The following is a 17,987-nucleotide window of genomic DNA, read 5'->3' as shown; positions in this document are numbered from 1 at the left end:
GTGTAGAAAACAGATTGCTCTGTGGAGCATGTGTGTCACGTCCTGACCAGTATAAGGGGTTATTTGTCATTGTAGTTTGGTCAGGGCGTGGCAGGGGTGTGTTTGTTTTGTGTTGTCGGGGTTTTGGGGTTTTGTTCTATGTTTTGTATTTCTATGGTTTTTCTATGTTGTATATTTCTTTGTGTTGGCCTGGTATGGCTCTCAATCAGGAACAGCTGTACATCGTTGTTGCTGATTGGGAGTCATATTTAGGTAGCCCTTTTTTCACCTGTCGTTTGTGGGAAGTTGTTTTTGCATAGCTGTGCGTAGCCTGCAATACTGTGCGTTCGTTTGTTTTCTTGTTTTGTTAAGTGTTCAATAAAAGTTAAGATGAGCACTCAACCTGCTGCGCCTTGGTCTACTCCGTACGACACTCGTTACAATGTGATCATGGTGTGCTACGAATCACAAGCCCCGGGCCGGGCAACACAAAAATGGGAATGAACGTGAACTGGCAGCTGCAAGGCTGCTGGTCTCTGATCCCATGTACCATTTCCTGCCATGTGCCCTTGAGCAAGACACTTAACCCCCCACATTGCTCTCCATCCAGGGGCACTGTACTGCTGCTGACCCTGTGCCTCTCGACATGTGTGTGTGTGTCTGGCAGTGGAAGCTGGTGGGAAGAGCTATAGGAGGACAGGCTCATTGTAATGGCTGGAATGGAATTGTGGTTTTCATATGTTAGATGTGTTTGATACCGTTCCATTAATTCCAATCCAGCCATTGCCCGTCCTTCTATATCTCCTCCCACCAGCCTCCTCTGGTATCTCAGGTGTTGGGGAAGGCTGAAAAACATTTCATTTTCAACTAATTGACAATAAATGTGTTTTCTGTTCTACTGTTTGGTCACAGATATTCCTTTAGGTCACAGTTTAGTCTAGATTGGTGCCAGAAACATTGGTTTGTTTATTGGGTGGGTCACAAGACAATTGAAACGGCTTTAGATGGGTCACATGAGGGTAGTTAACGGTCTGGGAACCACCGCCTTAAAGTGTTTACATTTCCCCATGCGTTCTCCATAATTAAACTTTACTTCAAATTCCTTCAATTTTAGGCCCTTTGGTACTTCACTGTAATATAGAATAGCCTGTGTAATATACTTTTATATGCCAATTATCACTATGTGAAAAACTGAGCTGGCATTATTGAGTGGTGCATGCCATTGGATCACATTGAGGTCAGGTCTTGGTTGCTGATGACAAGATCATCAGGCCATTAAAGTTTGTACCAGAACTCAGTAACCTAGGCTAAATGGAATGGGTTAGCAGCGTCACACATTCTTCCCGCTATGTCATCTGATACCGTATCATTTCATTAGAAAACAGAAAAGAAAAGAACATAATTTACAGTAGAGAAATTGTAGAACAAGAAATAAGATGCATGCATATCAGAAAAACAACCACTTTTCGATAGCATTGTTATTGCCCGTTCGAGCAAACATTTAAGTCCTTTCCCAATGTAATAAAAGGGTGCTTGGATCAGAATATAAACATCTCCCAAAGTTAAACCAGATGCTGGCCCAGTCAGTCCAGGAGTGGTTCTCAGTCAGAGTAAGGAAAACAAGGAAGGTATTTCATACAGAAAAGTGAGTCAGTCAGTGGCCCTCTGTCTCTCACCTCACCCACCTCCTCTCCTCCAGAGGAGGCTCCACAGGGACAGGAAACGGGGGCCTGTCCCCCTGCTTTGATGCTCCACCGCCCCTCTCCTCTGGTCTCCTCTCCTCTGAGGCCTGTCAGTGGGCTGTCAGGCGCCAGGGCCATTGCACGCACAGAGACTGCAGCATAGTAAAAGCCGTCCATCACTCTAGCCCACCTGTTGCTCTTCTGTGAGGGTAGTTAACGTGGACAGTTCACCACAGTTCATAATCAGGAACGCGACCTCCTTTTGGCAGTAAGTGATAGATGCTGTGCATATAAGCTTGTCACGCAGCCACATGAGGCTTGAAATGACTGCCATTGATACATTTCTTTACTATTGTGTGTATTTTTAGACTGACGAAGGGCATGTTAGCATTACATATAGAATGGCAATTACTGTGCATGCAGTGTCTGTACTGTAAGTGATATATTGTATGATAGAGGGTAACAGAGGGTAGGACAAAGTCTGTCTGGAATTATACACTAAACCAGAGAGACCATAGCCTATGTACCATTTTCTTTAGCTAACATTCCACTCCTTGTCATTGCCAATGAGACAATTCTGACTTGTGTAACAGGTGTTACTCCTTTGTGCTGAATTTAATGACGGTTGAAGTCGCACCAGAAATGAAAGAGGCATCATGACAAATACTATAGTTTATGTTGAGAGTACAAAAATACAAAAATAAGAAGATACATTTATCATTTAAATTTCACAGTAGGTACACTGGTACATGTACATGAAATGGAGTTGTATTTACAATAAACTACTTTTAATTGTTCAACAACAGTATGTATTTTTTTTGTTGTTATCCCAAAATCAATGAAATCATCTAGATAAATGGGCAGCACTATTCATTCACATTACGATAACTTATTTGCAAATAGCTATCTGCCCATTTGGTTCAAATGGTAGACAGTATTTCAACATTGAACAGATAAATTCAGCTGCATAGTCTGGGGATCCGGTGAGTTAACTTGAGGTCATTTGGCATTCCCAGACAAATTTGATTCTGTTCTCAATTTGATAAGGCTAACAACATTTGTCAATTTTTTCAGTTCCACTGTTATGGTGTATTCAACAACCCGAATGGCATTATATTGAACTCGTAGGACCTACAAACATATGAAATAAACAAAGCCAAGACTTCAACAGTGAAGGTATTGTAAAGGCTTGGTGTCGAACAAACAGCCTAATAAAACTGCTGCAGACAGAACTAAACTTTTAATTTCAGTAATCAGCGGGTGGCTCAGAGTTTTGATTGGGCTCCAGCGTAAACAGTATCATACTCTGTGCAGGCAGAGCAAGAGGAGACATGCTGTATACTTTGTTTTGGCTGAGACTTCCCTCACCTCCAAACAAGACCGAAACATACTTGACATACATGACTTCACATGATTGACATATACTAAATGTGGTATCCAGTAACCAAACAAATTGAGGTTGCTTGCCATGTTGCTTTTAGGGGACTAATGCACTTCATTTAGGGATATGAAAATACACAAAAATAAAAACAACTCTCTGAAATAAAAGAATGTCAGTGACCATTGAAATACATGTACATCTAAAAACAAAATACAATAAATACATTTTTTTTGTAAAAGCTGACCTATGGATATATGGATTTGTATACAGAGTAAAAACATAAATATAACAGATTTGATACCTTCTCCAATAAATAGTAGTGGTATTTATTTACAATATACACATATCTTCCTCTACTCAAAGTCGACTACATATTTATTTTTTAAGATATATGCCTTTCATCTGTTTCCACAGTTTTACGAGCAAATCATCCCATTTAACATACATTGCATGCATCAACAAATACAGTATTGGTTTCCTTTTGGAATAAAAATGGTTTCTTCCAGTAGGTTCTCCCACATCAAATGTATCGTCATTCTATGTACAGGTGGTAGAGATGGAAGGGATAGGTGACTGTAAAAAAGAGATCAACATCAATCAGAGCTTGGGGAGTGAACAGCGGGACAACACTGGTTCACCTATCGAAGGTGATCTCTTGGAAATCTTTGTACCAGGTGGACTGTAGTACCAGGTGGACCACACCAGAACTGTCCCTCTAGAGTGAATTCTCCTCACTGCCCTCCAAATCCAGAGTGTTCCTCGGAACACCTGAGAGAGAGAACCCAGGACAAAAAGATAAAGCACAGCCAACACATGCCAAATCAATGCAAAGTACTAAATATCTAAAGTCATTAGAAAATTAATTTAGGTTGTTTATTCATTTCTATACTTAGGCTGTGTTGACAGATCAGGAAAGGTGAAGGGGACTTACTAGAGCAGTTTCCATAGTGACGCACTCCTATGGAGCGCCCCAGGAAGCAGGTGGCTCTGCGGAGGTGGCAGGCACTGGGGTAGGTGATGTTGTCGTTGCCACAGATAGGCACCTCAGACTTCAGCGGTATTGGGCAAGGGGTCATGCGGCACATGACACAGTGGGCACTGTTAGTCTGGTCCGTCACACAGGTGTGGGTACCCGGGCACACCACGTTGGAGCACGACTCTGGACAGAACATGGACACATATTTGTATCCGATATTGTGTGTAATATTGCTTCAGTAGCACAATGAGTACTTGAAATAACCAAACTGCTGACATATGCAAGATAAGTCGTTTGAAGCACAGGTGTCCTCACTTTTGCATTCTCCCTGGTACATGACCTCCAGATCAGGGTGGCCCTTACAGCGGGCCATCAGCAGAGCACACTCATCACGGTAGGACTTCCCATCGCTCCCACACACAGCATGCTTTATGGAGATGTTAGTGCAGTCAGGAGAACACACACACTGAGGACGTCCAAACATCATCTTACACACCTTCCCTGGGCCGCAGTTCACACCATCACAGGTCTCTGCCCAACATAGAGTAGAAAGTCAGTATTATTGTCAAAGCTTTAACTTACATTCAATGGTCTGTCATCAAGATCATCTGATGCTCAAGATTCATTCTCCACAGAACAGAATAAAATGGATGAAAAATGTTGTCTTCACCGCAGCATGATTCATCCAGCAAAACATTTGCAATAAACACATATTTTGTTTATGGTCATGCTCGAGGATGTCTAGTCTGTAGGAATGTGTCTGAGGTTGTGCCTGTTTCCATGACAGTGGAATGGATCCCTGCAATGGGCTAAGTCTCATAGATGGATGGAGGGGTGTTCGAGCAGACCGAGCCAGTTCAAAGGCCTGTCACTGGGTTTTACAGGCTGACAGATGTGGCAGGAGGAAACGCAGGCTAAACGGACACTAGTAGACTGTCCAAGGCCTAGCCAGGTCAATAGGAAGTCTCCTAGTACTGTAACCCTAAAACAACACAGATACCATCGCCACTTTCAACAGGCTTCTCGGGACCCGTTTGATCCTGATACAGAGTGATGTTCGGCCCTGATCCCTGAGATCCTGTAAAAAAGCAGGACTTTATTTCCTTTCTCTGCGAGCACTTGCTTTAATATCCTGTTATTCTCCATCTCCAAAGAGGCCAACTCTGCTACCTCTGGGTTTCTCACACAAGTATTAGATTTGTCCCCCTCCCTTCCAGGGAATCCAAGCAGTTCCCTTTTTCTGTTATGTTTTGGTCTGGGTTTACTGGCAGCCGGTTATGATTTTATACATTTTCACAAATCAATGCAGATTGAAAGATAGGCCAGTTATGGAGTTCTAGTCAACACCCAGGAATGCTTTGAACCACTGGAAATCAGTAGCCCCAAGAGGACCAACTGTGGAGGTTCAGTCTGAGTCTGACAGGGAGTGCTACAGTATGATAATAGAACAGCACTTCCCCACAGTATCACATGTACATTGATGCTGTAGTTTTGTTCTTTCAGTTGGACTAATGATCCAAATAGTGCTCCACATTATGAGGAACAGACATCTGGGCATGTGGCAGACATTTCTCCTGTGGTAAACAGGAATGTGTTTTTTTTTCTCTGAGGGGAGGCAACCAGGCCTGTGTCCCAGCCAGCATTGGGAAATAATTCATGCAGAGTGAATTAGAGGAGGGAGGAGGAGGAAGGTTATTTCCAATTTATTCAATTTTTTCAATGTCATTCATTTGCACTGCAACTTTGAGGAGATATATTACTGAACAATTGCATTGTGGTAGAACAGCCTCTCGATAGAGAGATACAAATGCATCTAAATGATTTAATTTTGTAGCGTGTCTTTTATAACTTGTCTGCTTCTCATTCTGGATCACTTGAGTTCATTCACTTATCATTGAAGAATCATGTTATTAATGAGAACATTTCGTCGTTTCCTTATGCTGACATGTCATTCTAATGCTGCTGTTGATTTGGCTCATACCGTTTTGGTAATAAACAGCATGCTGGAATAGCCTTATTCTCCATTGAAAGAAGAAACCATGATCCATCATTCCCTAGTTGGCAGGGATGCTACCGCATTTTGAATCTATGATTCAATTGGTATTTGGTAGCTGCTCAAGGCTTCAGCCTAATCATCCTCACATGGCTTAAAATAATCCACTATACCCTGGCCAGAGAACACATGCACATGTTCAGGTGCCTTAGTTTCTAAAAACAGGCATAAATATCCTTGAGTGAACCTGAATACCTGGCCAATAGTGGAAGCGACTCAAAACAGCTGGACAGAGTTAGATGGAACACCTGGCCCAGATCCACAGCTAAGTTTTCAAAAAACTTATAAGAGACCTCTGGAAATCAACTTAGCTTGGAAATTCCATATGGATCAAAGTAATCCCAAGAAGAAGACAGGTGGTCTGGCTATGGCCAAATGAGCTGCCATTTGGAGCTATACTCAAATGTGGCCCCTAAACTTCTTTGCTTTATTCATTGTCAGTTATGTTTCCATGTATTAAATATGATCTATCTCTTATTCATCCAAATAGGCTCCAACACATCTAAATGAAATGTGGCAGTATGAATTTTTTTTAGAGAGGAACACAAAGGTAAGGAGGTTTTGATGCTACACGTGAGCAGCTGTTGCTGATTTCAGATCGGCCACTGCTTCTCAGTGACTACATTTTCCCACAATGACAAAGACCTGCACCCAATCTTGCATTTTGTCACTTCTTTGTCAGAGGCTGACAACAAGGGGGACCATATGAAGAAGCTTAAACCAATCCTAACTTGTCTGAAGTACCTTTAGGACACTGCCTGGGATGGTGGCTTGCAATAAAATGATAAAGCGTCAAGGATTGTGATAGTAGGGAATCATAATCAAAATAAATCAGCATCTACTTTTAAGTCAAATAGTTTGAGAAAAAGCATAACACCCTCAATGATGATAGGGTTGACTGATGTTGTCATTTTGACACAGTTGGTTCACAGCAGGTCATTGTGGGAACTGTAGTGTGCTGTTACCTTTGCAGAGTTTGCAGGACACGATTCCCAGGAAGCCCAGCAGGCTGACCTCGTTGATGGGCAGACTGGTGTTGGACCAGGCCGTGTCTAGACGGCCCCCGGCGCAGCATTCCTCCCTGCTGACCCCACGCATCAGCACCATGTCACAGCGCTGCTCCTGGCTCTGCTGCAGCCAGCACATCCCCGCTGAACACACCACAACAAACACAATAACACGTCTAGTTGGATTTTTTCTACATACTTGACATACATGAGTTCACATGATTGACATACTTAAAGTAGACATACTTAAGCAATAAGGCCCGATAAGGTGTGGTATATGGCCAATATACCATGGCTAAAGGTCGTTTTTCTGCACAATGCAACGTGGAGTGTCTGGATACAGCCCTTAACCGTGGTATATTGGCCATCACAAACCCCAGGCCTCCCAAGTGGCGCAGTGGTCTAAAGCACTGCATTGCAGTGCTAGCTGTGCCACTAGAGATCCTGGGTTCGAGTCCAGGCTCTGTCGCAGCTGGCCGCGATCGGGAGACCCATGGGGCGGCGCACAATTGGCTCAGGGTAGTCCGGGTTAGGGGAGGGTTTGGCCGCCAGGGATGTCCTTGTCCCATCGCACACTAGTGACTCCTGTGGTGGGCCGGGTGCAGTGCATGCTGACACAGTCGCCAGGTACACGGTGTTTCCTCCGACACATTGGTGCGGCTGCTTCCGGGTTAAGTGAGCATTGTGTCAAGAACCAGTGCGGGTTATGTTTCGGAGGACGCACAGCTCTCGATATTTGCCTCTCCCAATTCCGAACAGCAGCTGCAGCAATGAGACAAGACTGGATACCACGAAATTGGGGAGAAAAATGGGTAAAAGTAACAAACCCAAAAAATGTAAATATATATTTATCACAAACCCCAGACAGAGGTGCCTTATTGCTATTATAAACTGGTTACCAACGTAATTAGAGCCTTAAAAATAAATTTTTGTCATACCCGTGGTATACGGTCTGATATACCACGGCTGTCAGCCAATCAGCATTCAGTGCTCGAATCACCCAGTTTATAATTGAATGTATACAATGGCCTCCTGGAAATACAAATAGCCCACTTCAGTTGACTTCAGAGCCAGAGCCCACTTGTACAATATTCAGGACTCTGTGTACTCTACATCAAAGTGGGCTGAATGGACCAGACCAGTCATAGCCAGACCTGGCTGACCTCTCTCTCCACACACAATACACTTTACCAGCATTTTAATCCACCAATTCAGACAGGAGAATAGAGACCTGCTGTTGCACTGTCATAGTTTTGTTTATAGGTTTTAGAACTCATCACTTACACATCTCTCATATTGTTTAAAAAATAATATATAAAATATACTAAAGTAGCCAAAATGAGACATTAAAATTACTTTGGAATCCAGAAATATGCAGTTCTGTATATTAATTCCAACCAGTGATGATACATACATTATTATTAAGCTGTAGTAACACCAATGTGCACCTGCACTCTGTAAATATAGAATTCTCAGTATCAAGCGAGCAAAACTATGGCTCTAGTTGGTTTATTTTCATTCTACATTTTTTTACTATCAATTTTGAATGATACAAAACTTTGAATAACGTTTAAACATAAACTATTAAAGTTAGACTATTCTTTTTATAGAAAAACTTTAATAATTAATCATAATGTATAAAACATAATTTATTAGAAAATACATTTGAAAAGCTTTACTCACCATTTACATGGTATCTTCCAAAGATTTGACACAAAGCAACAAGTGTCACACCGAAAAGAGTAGTCAAAAAACCCATGGTGACAAGAAAATATAAAGTTCTAAAATAAAAGTTCTGGCAAAACTTGCAAAAAAATGTGTTTGTCCTTTTGCAAATGGTTTCAAATATTTTGAACTTGCCAATGGAGAAGTTCGCAGAGTTCTCTCTCTTAAGTGAATGAATGTGTTGTTAGTGATGTTGTTCCCCTCTTTATAAATATTTTGGCCTAACCCACTGAGTTATGCTGCTGGGATAGGCAATGGTCTCAGCCAGTTAAAATGCTGGAACGGACAGTGTTCTACGTGAGACGTCCCCTCACCAGAGTGCAACAGATGTAACTGCACCATGCATCTTCTGATAATGTTATTGTGATTGTAAAGTAGGCATACCACATTTCGAATTGGTTTTGCATCATTTTAAATTATTATATGGACATAAGTAATACATCATTTTTCATATAAATATTTCAAATAATGTAGAACCACTTTAGCACTTTTCAGCTTTCAATTGTGTTACATAGAGATCATTTGCTCTGTGGACAATGTTAGCTATAATCAATAAGAACAATATCACAATTCTGTCTTTTAAAAAATGGTATACCGATAATAGGAAATACAGTTCCTTCGGAAAGTATTCAGACCACTTGACTTTTTCCACATTGTTTTACGTTACAGCCTTATTCTAAAATGGATTAAACAAATTGAAATCCTCAGCAATCTACACACATTACCCCACAATGACAAAGTGAAAACAGGTTTTTAGAATTGTTTACAAATTTATTACAAAGCAAAAACAGAAATACCTTATTGACATAAGTATTCAGACCCATTTACATTTACATTTAAGTCATTTAGCAGACGCTCTTATCCAGAGCGACTTACAAATTGGTGCATTCACCTTATGATATCCAGTGGAACAACCACTTTACAATAGTGCATCTAAATCTTTTAGGGGGGGGGGGGGGGTTAGAAGGATTACTTTATCCTATCCTAGGTATTCCTTAAAGAGGTGGGGTTTCAGGTGTCTCCGGAAGGTGGTGATTGACTTCGCTGTCCTGGCGTCGTGAGGGAGCTTGTTCCACCATAGGGGTGCCAGAGCAGCGAACAGTTTTGACTGGGCTGAGCGGGAACTGTGCTTCCTCAGAGGTAGGGGGGCCAGCAGGCCAGAGGTGGATGAGCACAGTGCCCTCGTTTGGGTGTAGGGACTGATCAGAGCCTGAAGGTACGGAGGTGCCATTCCCCTCACGGCTCCGTAGGCAAGCACCATGGTCTTGTAGCGGATGCGAGCTTCAACTGGAAGCCAGTGGAGAGAGCGGAGGAGCAGGGTGAGACTCGAAATTGCTATGAGACTCGAAATTGAGCTTAGGTGCATCCTGTTTCCATTAATCATCCTTGAGATGTTTCTACAACTTGATTGGAGTCCACCTGTGGTAAATTCAATTGATTGGACATGATTTGGAAAGGCACACACCTGTCTATATAAGGTCCCACAGTTGACAGTGCATGTCAGAGTAAAAACCAAGCCATGAGGTTGAAGGAATTGTCTGTACAGCTCCGAGACAGGATTGTGTCGAGGCACAATTTCTGCAGCATTAAAGGTCCCCAAGAACACAGTGACCTCCATCATTCTTAAATGGAAGAAGTTTGGAACCACCAAGATTCTTCCAAGAGCTGGCCGCCCAGCCAAACTGAGCAATCGGGGAGAAGGGCTTTGGTCAGGGAGGTGACCAAGAACCAGGGAGGTGACCAAGAGTTACTCTGTGGAGATGGGAGAACCTTCCAGAAATACAACCATCTCTGCAGCAATTCACCAATCAGGCCTTTATGGTAGAGTGGCCAGACGGAAGCCACTCCTCAGTAAAAGGCACATGACAGCCTGCTTGGAGTTTGCCAAAAGTCCCCTAAAGACTCTCAGACCATGAGAAACAAGATTCTCTGGTCTGATGAAATCAAGATTGAACTCTTTGGCCTGAATGCCAAGCGTCACGTCTGGAGGAAACCTAGCACCATCCCTACGATAAAGCATGGTGGTGGGAACATCATGCTGTAGAGATGTTTTTCAGCAACAGGGACTGGGAGACTAGTCAGGATTGAGGCAAGGATGAATGGAGCAAAGTATAGAGAGATCCTTGATGAAAACCTGCTCCAGAACACTCAGGACCTCACAAGTCTCTCAATGTCCTTGAGTGGCCCAGCCACCCAATCGAACATCTCTGGAGAGACTTGAAAATAGCTGTGCAGCATTGCTCCCCATCCAACCTGACAGAGCTTGAGAGGATCTGGAGAGAATGGGAGAAACTCCCCAAATAAGGTGTCCTTAGCTTGTAGTGTCATACCCAAGAAGACTCGAGGATGTAATCGCTGCCAAATGTGCTTCAACAAAGTACTGAGTAAAGGGTCTGAATATTTATGTCAATATAATATTTCAGTTTTTTCAAAAATATATCAAAAATATTTGTCATTATGGGGCATTGTGTGTAGATTGGTGAGGGGGGAAAAACAATCTAATCAATTTAAGGCTGTAATGTAACAACTTGGAAAAGGTCAAGGGATCTGAATACTTTCCAAATGCACAGTATGACATGAAGCTTTTCTTATAGCCTGGATTGTTTTAAGAGTGTAGTGACCATAGTGACTTATTAGGAATATTTTCTTTGCAAATGGAAGCAGTCTCTTTACACTTGTCTGGCTCTGTCGTCTAGGTTCTGTCTGGTTTGTGTTGCATGTTCTCTCCTCCAAACGAAACTCAGCAGATTGTGAGATGTGATTATGGGAGACTGCTGTTACACAAGTACACAGTGCTTTGTGGATGTGTGTCAGATTTTGCTTATGGGTTAATTAACTCAAAAATAAAGAATAGTTTAATAAGAATTCAATAATGATTCTTAATTTCCCTCAGTGCAGATGAGCCTAATTTCCTCAACTCTACTGACTATTATTGCACTATAGATTAACCTAAACTGTATGCAAAGTGAATCTGTATCATTAACTAACCAATGAAATCAGACACATCCTGCCTATAGACAGTCTCAACTACCACTGAGCTCGATGTGGTTAGATAAATACCCACATATTAGAGATTGGTTATCAGTCTTTGGGCAAGCTAGGGGACAGGCTTTTTCACTTTTTATGAGGGAGGGCACATTAAAGCTAATACGTGATAAAATCAATTTGTGGCCCCAAGTCAGTCTTCAACAGCGACAGGGCCACCAAGGCAGAGAAGCAGAAGCAGATACAAAACATCTGTATCAGAGCGATGGCAGGTGATTGTGGTGGCTTGGCGGGGGACTGGCACCAAGGCAGGGTAGGTTACTTTCAAAATGTAATCTGTTAAAAGTTACTAGTTACCTGTCCAAAATTGGAATCTTTTGGATTACCCAAACTCAGTAACACACTCTGATTACTGTTACTTTTGGATTACTTTCACCTTAAGAGGCATTAGAAGAAGACTAAAAGGATCCATCAAACTCATTTGGTGTATCATCATAGTGGTCTTTGACTTGTAGTCAGACTCGCTCAGGTGGGACAAACTTAAACTTGCGCCTTTTTTCAATGCTGAATTGAATGTCATTGAGAAAACAGAAAGGCGTCATAATGTTTCTTTTTCTCTCTCACCGACATCCTTTCTGAATTGAAGTAATTATCAAGTTATTCAAAAGTATCTGTAATCTGATTACAATATTTCTGCTGGTTAAGTAACTGATTACAGTTAGAGTTTTTTTGCAATCAAATTACATGTAACTGATTACATGTAATACATGTAATCAGTTGATCTGTAACCCTGTCTGGCACTCATTTCACTGATAGAACCCCAAAGTGAGAATGGCAGAGTGAGCCCCATTTTAGCCAGATGTATGCCTCCATCATTCTTCCTGCATCCCTGGATCCCTGGTTGTTTATCAGAGAGCTGTCCTTGTGGTCTACATGGACACATCTGGCTGCTAGCCAATTGATTTCTGTGGAAATGAAATACCTTTCAGCCCCCCCCCCCCCCGGCTCCTTTCTTTCTTCTGTCCCCTCTCACTGCCTCTTTCTTCTGTGGAGTATGATGTTGCTTGGGAGCCAAAGTTGTGTCAATCTTCCCATCTGTCTGTCTCTGGCATTAATGTAGTCCCTTTGATGGTGGAGAAAATTAAAGTAGCATATGCTGTTGCTGTAAGTTGTGATGAATGATGTTGCCTTCTGTTGCTGTACAGAGACCCTAGGGCACAGCAGGAATGCGGACCCGTCAGAGTGGTGCAGTGGGTGGGCTGGAGCACTGGGTCACTGCAGCAGCTCACATGGTTTGGATCATTGGGCCACACAGATAATGAGGCCAATGCATGACAACCCAGACTAACCACTTCAAATCTCCATTATTTATGTACTCTATGGCAAAGCAATACTGATGGGACCTTTCAAGTTGGAGAAATGTTGTGAAACAGCATGAAATTGAAGTATGTGTGGAATCTAGGGTCTTCTCAAAGCTATATGACTAAGGATATATGTTATATCAACCTATTGATCATATATTCTGTCTTCTGTTTGTATGTCTGTCTTTTCTCTTTCCATCCATCTGTCTGTTTACTTGTAGGCTGTGTTGTAATGTGCCACTGTATCATTGGGGCCACTTTGCATTTGGTCCAGAAAAATAGAATCTACCAGTGCTGCCATCAACTGGTGAGTGGTAACAATCACATCCACATAAGAGAAGGCTGAATAAAATCATTATTATAATTTATTAGCATAATCCAATAATGTATTTATGCAGCCTCACCAGCTGATATTGACATGATAGGGCCTTTTCACAGGGCCCTCAATCCTTTGCTCATAGACATGTTTTCATTGAGGTCAACTCACAGAAACCGTCCTGTTCTACAGAAAAAACTACACATGGTAAAAACATTTTTTATTTTTTGAGAATAACCAACCTTAGTAGCAGACTACTGTATGACTTTGATATGGAGAATTTTAACCCCTCGGAGGATCACGCCATGTATTCTTATACCACAATTCTTAACGGTTGAAATATATTTCTGCATGGTGAATTTCTATGGTTTGGACACAGCGTTTCTAAACCCAGAGGCCAACATCGCGAGACTTCCGGGAACGCTTGCGAAACAGACCAAACAGACCAGGCCGGGGTTTGGGGCTTAAGTTAATGAGAGAATGAGTTAATGAGAGAAATTAAAAAGTATTCCTTAATTGTTAATTTTCTCGAAATCTAAATGCACAACCTAGATTCAAGACAAGTACTTAAGTAGTTGAACATATTACTACTCCAATCTCGAGAAAGTGACAAACTGAAACGTTTTTATTTTAGTCTAAAACAACTTTATATCGAAGGAGTGCCTTTGATTTGTTTGAATTTAGCGCGAGACGGCCATTAGACACGATTACGTATTTATACGCATGCGCTTTGCTAGTCAACGTCGCCATGACATCGCCTACAACTGTGATCGGGGATTTCTATTGGAGAAGCAGTTTGACCCTATCTTCATATTCTACTGTCTTTGGTTTGGAGCATGGAGTATGTAAACAAGATGGAGGCGTTTCTGACATCCAGCACTTCTACATGGGCAATCGATGATATCGGTCAAGTGGCATACAAGGTAAAGTTGACCTCTTTCAACATACAAAACATGTACCCCGTAACTGCAAATGTTATGAAAAATGACGTGGCGGCAGGGGACGTGAAATAAATGCAGCGTTCGTTACGTTATCTAGCAGGTTGGTCGTACATAGCTAGCTAGCTAGCTAGCTAGCTATCTATCTAGTATGCTTGCTAGCTAGCTAGCTAACTAGCTATCTATCTAGTATGCTTGCTAAGCTAGCTAGCCGAATGCTAATAACATTGCTTGGTTTGTGGATGTGACTGCGAAGCGTTACAGTAGTGAAGAGCTATTTGGCAAACAGGCTAGCTAGTTGGGGAGATATTGTTATTACACAAGAGTTGGCTGCTACAATGAATCGAATCTCAGAATTGTTATTGTGCCTCTGTGTGCCCGTACGGAAGCTATCTAGCCTCGCTCGCTATCTGCTGGTTTGCACTTTCCTATCTCACTGATTACTGTATATTACCCATGACCTGCCTATTGTTGTTGAATGGATGTGATGTTCACAAGAATATTTAGCATTGTTTGTTGTAATTGGAGATAGTATTCAAATGTAAATCGTTATGATAGCACATCCATGTCATTGGTAGTGTGTATTTGTCATATTCCAAGCATTTGGAAGGTGCCATCTCATGATGTGAATTTCATCAAAATGCTTATGCGATTTCATCAAAATGCTTATGCGATTGTGCATTTGTAATGCAGATCTGAGGATCCCTGCAACGATTCATTGACGCTGGCAGACCAGTTTTGCAGTCTTGGCAAGTACCCCGGATTTATTCGGTACATGGGATGGAGGTAGAAAATTAGATCAGCTAAACATTGTAGAAGAACTCAATGAAAATCATATACCAGATTCACAATTAAGTTGCCCAAAACATGACATTCACCAAGAACCAAAGAAAGCTGCACACATCACAACACTGCATGTCCCAGGTGTCACAAGGACATGGCTAAGAAGGAGGGAATAGGCCTATATCATCAGAGAACAAAGAACCAAACCATTCCCTCATACCATAGCCAGACACTGTAGACAGTGTAATATTGGACAGTACCCAAACCCAATCCACTCACTTATCTGCTCAAGCAGTGCTGCATGGTCAGCAGGTTAAGGAGAACATTCTGTAGCCTTTCTGCAGTTGCAACATCCTGCATTTCAATATTCAGTATTGGAATATTTTTCTTGCAATTTCATATTGTCCGACCCAGGGCATCCAGAAACAAACAGTACAGTAGTATTAAAGAACAGTCACGTTGCTGAAGGGAAGCGGCAACCATGAATGACGAGGACATCCATGAACACATGGACTATTTGGAGAACGACTTGACCATGTGCATGCAAACCTTCATCCACCGCATCGACTCCACTGAAGTCATCTACGAGCCGCGGAGGAAGAAGGCCAAGCTGATTGGGAAGTACCTGATGGGAGACCTGCTGGGGGAGGGCTCCTACGGGAAGGTGAAGGAGATGCTGGACTCTGAGACCCTCTGCAGGAGGGCAGTCAAGATCCTCAAGAAGAAGAAGCTGAGACGCATCCCCAATGGGGAGCAAAATGTTAAAAAGTATGTGGAATGCTTTGCATGGCTTTTCAGTGTTTTTAGTGTTGATCTACAGAATAAGCTATCTGTGCTGATGATGGATTTGTTGTTTTGGTGTGTGAATAAGCTTCTAGTCAGATTATGTACTTCAGGAGTTACTCTGAGGAATTACTGAATGTAAAATTAACCTCACTATTGATTTGAAGTGGAATGTAAATTGAGCTTTTCAGGACACAAATTTTTATCTCAATAAATCTTGCCTTTGAAAGGCCAGAAGATAAAACAACATGAAGGTTGTTCAAATTACTTTTGCCCTGTATCTTTTGTTGTGAGTGCTGGTGAAAATGCATTATTATTTCATAGTGCAATTACTCCAGTTTTCCTATTACCATATCTAAACACTTTAATTTCTTTACAGAGAGATTCAGCTGCTACGAAGATTGAGGCACAAGAATATTATCCAGTTGGTCGAAGTTTTGTATAATGAGGAGAAACAAAAGATATATCCTTTAAAAAATGTTTTTATTCTTTAGCATGAGTATCTAAACCAAGGGGAGGGGCAAAGTATGCCCCGCGGGTCCTATCCGGCACTTGAATCCGGCCAACGAAACATTAAATGTACTTTTTTTTTGGAGATTACATTATTTATTTTTTTATTTTTCTCGCCAATTTCGTGGTATCCAATTGGTAGTTACAGACTTGTCCCATCGCTACAACTCCCTTATGGGCTTGGGAGAGGCAAGGGTCGAGAGCCGTGCATCCTCCAAAACACGACCTAGCCAAGCTGCACTGCTTCTTGACATGATGCCCGCTTCACCCAGCCGCACCAATGTGTCAGAGGAAACACTGTGCACCTGGCGACCGCATCAGTGTGCACTGCGCCCGCCCCGCCACAAGATTCGCTAGAGCGCGATGGGACAAGGAAATCTCAGTCTGCCAAACCCTCTCCTAACCCGGATGACGATGGGCCAATTGTGCGCTGCCTCGTGGGTCTCCCGGTCACGGCCAGCTGTGACACAGCCTGGGATCTAACCCGGGTCTGTAGTGATGCCTCAAGCACTGCGATGCAGTGCCTTAGACCGCTGCGCCACTCAGGATGCCCCCGCAAATTGATTTTAACAAACAATTTGTCCCCCAAAAAATGCGGTCCTCTGTTGAATTTCAAAAATCCCGATGTGGCCCTCGACCCAAAATTTTGCCCACCCCTGATCTAAACCATAGTGATGTCTCACGAGTCATACAAGTCGCACTAACAAAGCCTTCGCAAGCACTGCATAAGATTTATCCAAGCATAATAACGTGTGGATAGTGGGTTAGGCTAGTCTATTTTGGGATGCCTTTTTCCTCACATCTGGAGAATTATCTTGTCCCATGGAACAGTTGTCGAGTAAGCTATGCAGATCAACTGTAAAAACAAGCATGCACTGTCCTTCAAAGCTCATGTTGCTGTAATTCAGCAGTATGACCACAAGGGGTCTCTGTTGGCCTCTTGGGGAGATAAAGGCAAGGTTAAATCAGATGGACTAACTAACTTCACAAGGCATTTACCTTCTGCCCCCCCAACTCACTGTCTTTGATTGTAATGATCTCTGGCTTGTCCTTAGTCTGCTGCTCTACACTACATAGACACTCAGTAGCCTTTGTCTCTGACATTAAAAGGGTCTCCCCAATACATTTTAGTACAGTTAACACTTAAGATGGCTTTAGAACCTGCTATTTAGGATCATGAAGGATTCTGCCAATGTCAGGTCAAATAAATCCCAATTGACATTTTAGGGTAATTGTTGAGGTGAGAACATTATTATAGGAACTAATGATCCCCTTTCATGCCTCTCTCCTCCCCGCTCTGGCCGAGGATGCTGGCTAGATGAGTGCCTTCTATAAGTGACCCTGAGGAGTGTGAATACAGAAATGAGTATTGTTTTGACATTCATTTTGACAATTTGTACGCTTTTATTGCCTTGTCATCTTCGGTCCATTCAGGAAGATGAATGTATTCTCAAGGACATTGCATGTTCCCAGACTTGGATAGATTTATATTTTGTGTATCTAGCTAG

General features: G+C 42.3%; 2 protein-coding genes across 3 annotated transcripts in view; one reads left to right on the top strand and one right to left on the bottom strand.

Moving 5' to 3' along the window:
* Positions 1–2,318: 2,318 nt before the first annotated feature.
* On the bottom strand, positions 2,319–8,999 carry fstl3 (follistatin-like 3 (secreted glycoprotein)). Its single transcript, XM_014216321.3, has 5 exons — positions 8,762–8,999; positions 7,037–7,222; positions 4,334–4,549; positions 3,974–4,201; positions 2,319–3,810 (listed from the first exon to the last, which is right to left on the bottom strand). The coding sequence occupies exons 1-5, from the start codon at positions 8,835–8,837 to the stop codon at positions 3,758–3,760; spliced, it is 759 nt and encodes a 252-aa protein (XP_014071796.1). The 5' UTR covers positions 8,838–8,999; the 3' UTR covers positions 2,319–3,757.
* Positions 9,000–14,215: 5,216 nt separating this feature from the next.
* LOC106613746 (serine/threonine-protein kinase STK11) overlaps positions 14,216–17,987 on the top strand; it is a 32,284-nt gene continuing 28,512 nt past the window's right edge. Inside the window, exons 1-3 of one of the 2 annotated variants that reach the window (XM_014216318.3) lie at positions 14,216–14,388; positions 15,097–15,954; positions 16,349–16,432. In XM_014216318.3, the coding sequence (XP_014071793.1) occupies positions 15,668–15,954; positions 16,349–16,432 (371 nt within the window). In that variant the 5' untranslated portion in view covers positions 14,216–14,388; positions 15,097–15,667. The remainder of the gene's footprint in view (positions 14,389–15,096; positions 15,955–16,348; positions 16,433–17,987) is intronic. The other variant, XM_045687473.2, reaches the window with a different exon arrangement.

The sequence above is a fragment of the Salmo salar genome, chromosome 10 (assembly GCF_965601325.2).
Source record: "Salmo salar chromosome 10, fSalSal1, whole genome shotgun sequence".
Lineage (NCBI taxonomy): Eukaryota > Metazoa > Chordata > Actinopteri > Salmoniformes > Salmonidae > Salmo > Salmo salar.
Note: the sequence above shows the minus strand (reverse complement) of the source record. Positions and strands in the feature narration are given on the sequence as shown.

Excerpts from the sequence above, each read along its gene's own strand:
- fstl3 (XM_014216321.3), bottom strand. The coding sequence starts at position 8,837 with ATGGGTTTTTTGACTACTCTTTTCGGTGTGACACTTGTTGCTTTGTGT. Across the intron at positions 4,550-7,036 it reads GTCCTGCAAACTCTGCAAAG|AGACCTGTGATGGTGTGAAC; the intron begins GTAACAGCACAC and ends TATGTTGGGCAG. Across the intron at positions 4,202-4,333 it reads GTACCAGGGAGAATGCAAAA|AGTCGTGCTCCAACGTGGTG; the intron begins GTGAGGACACCT and ends TGTTCTGTCCAG.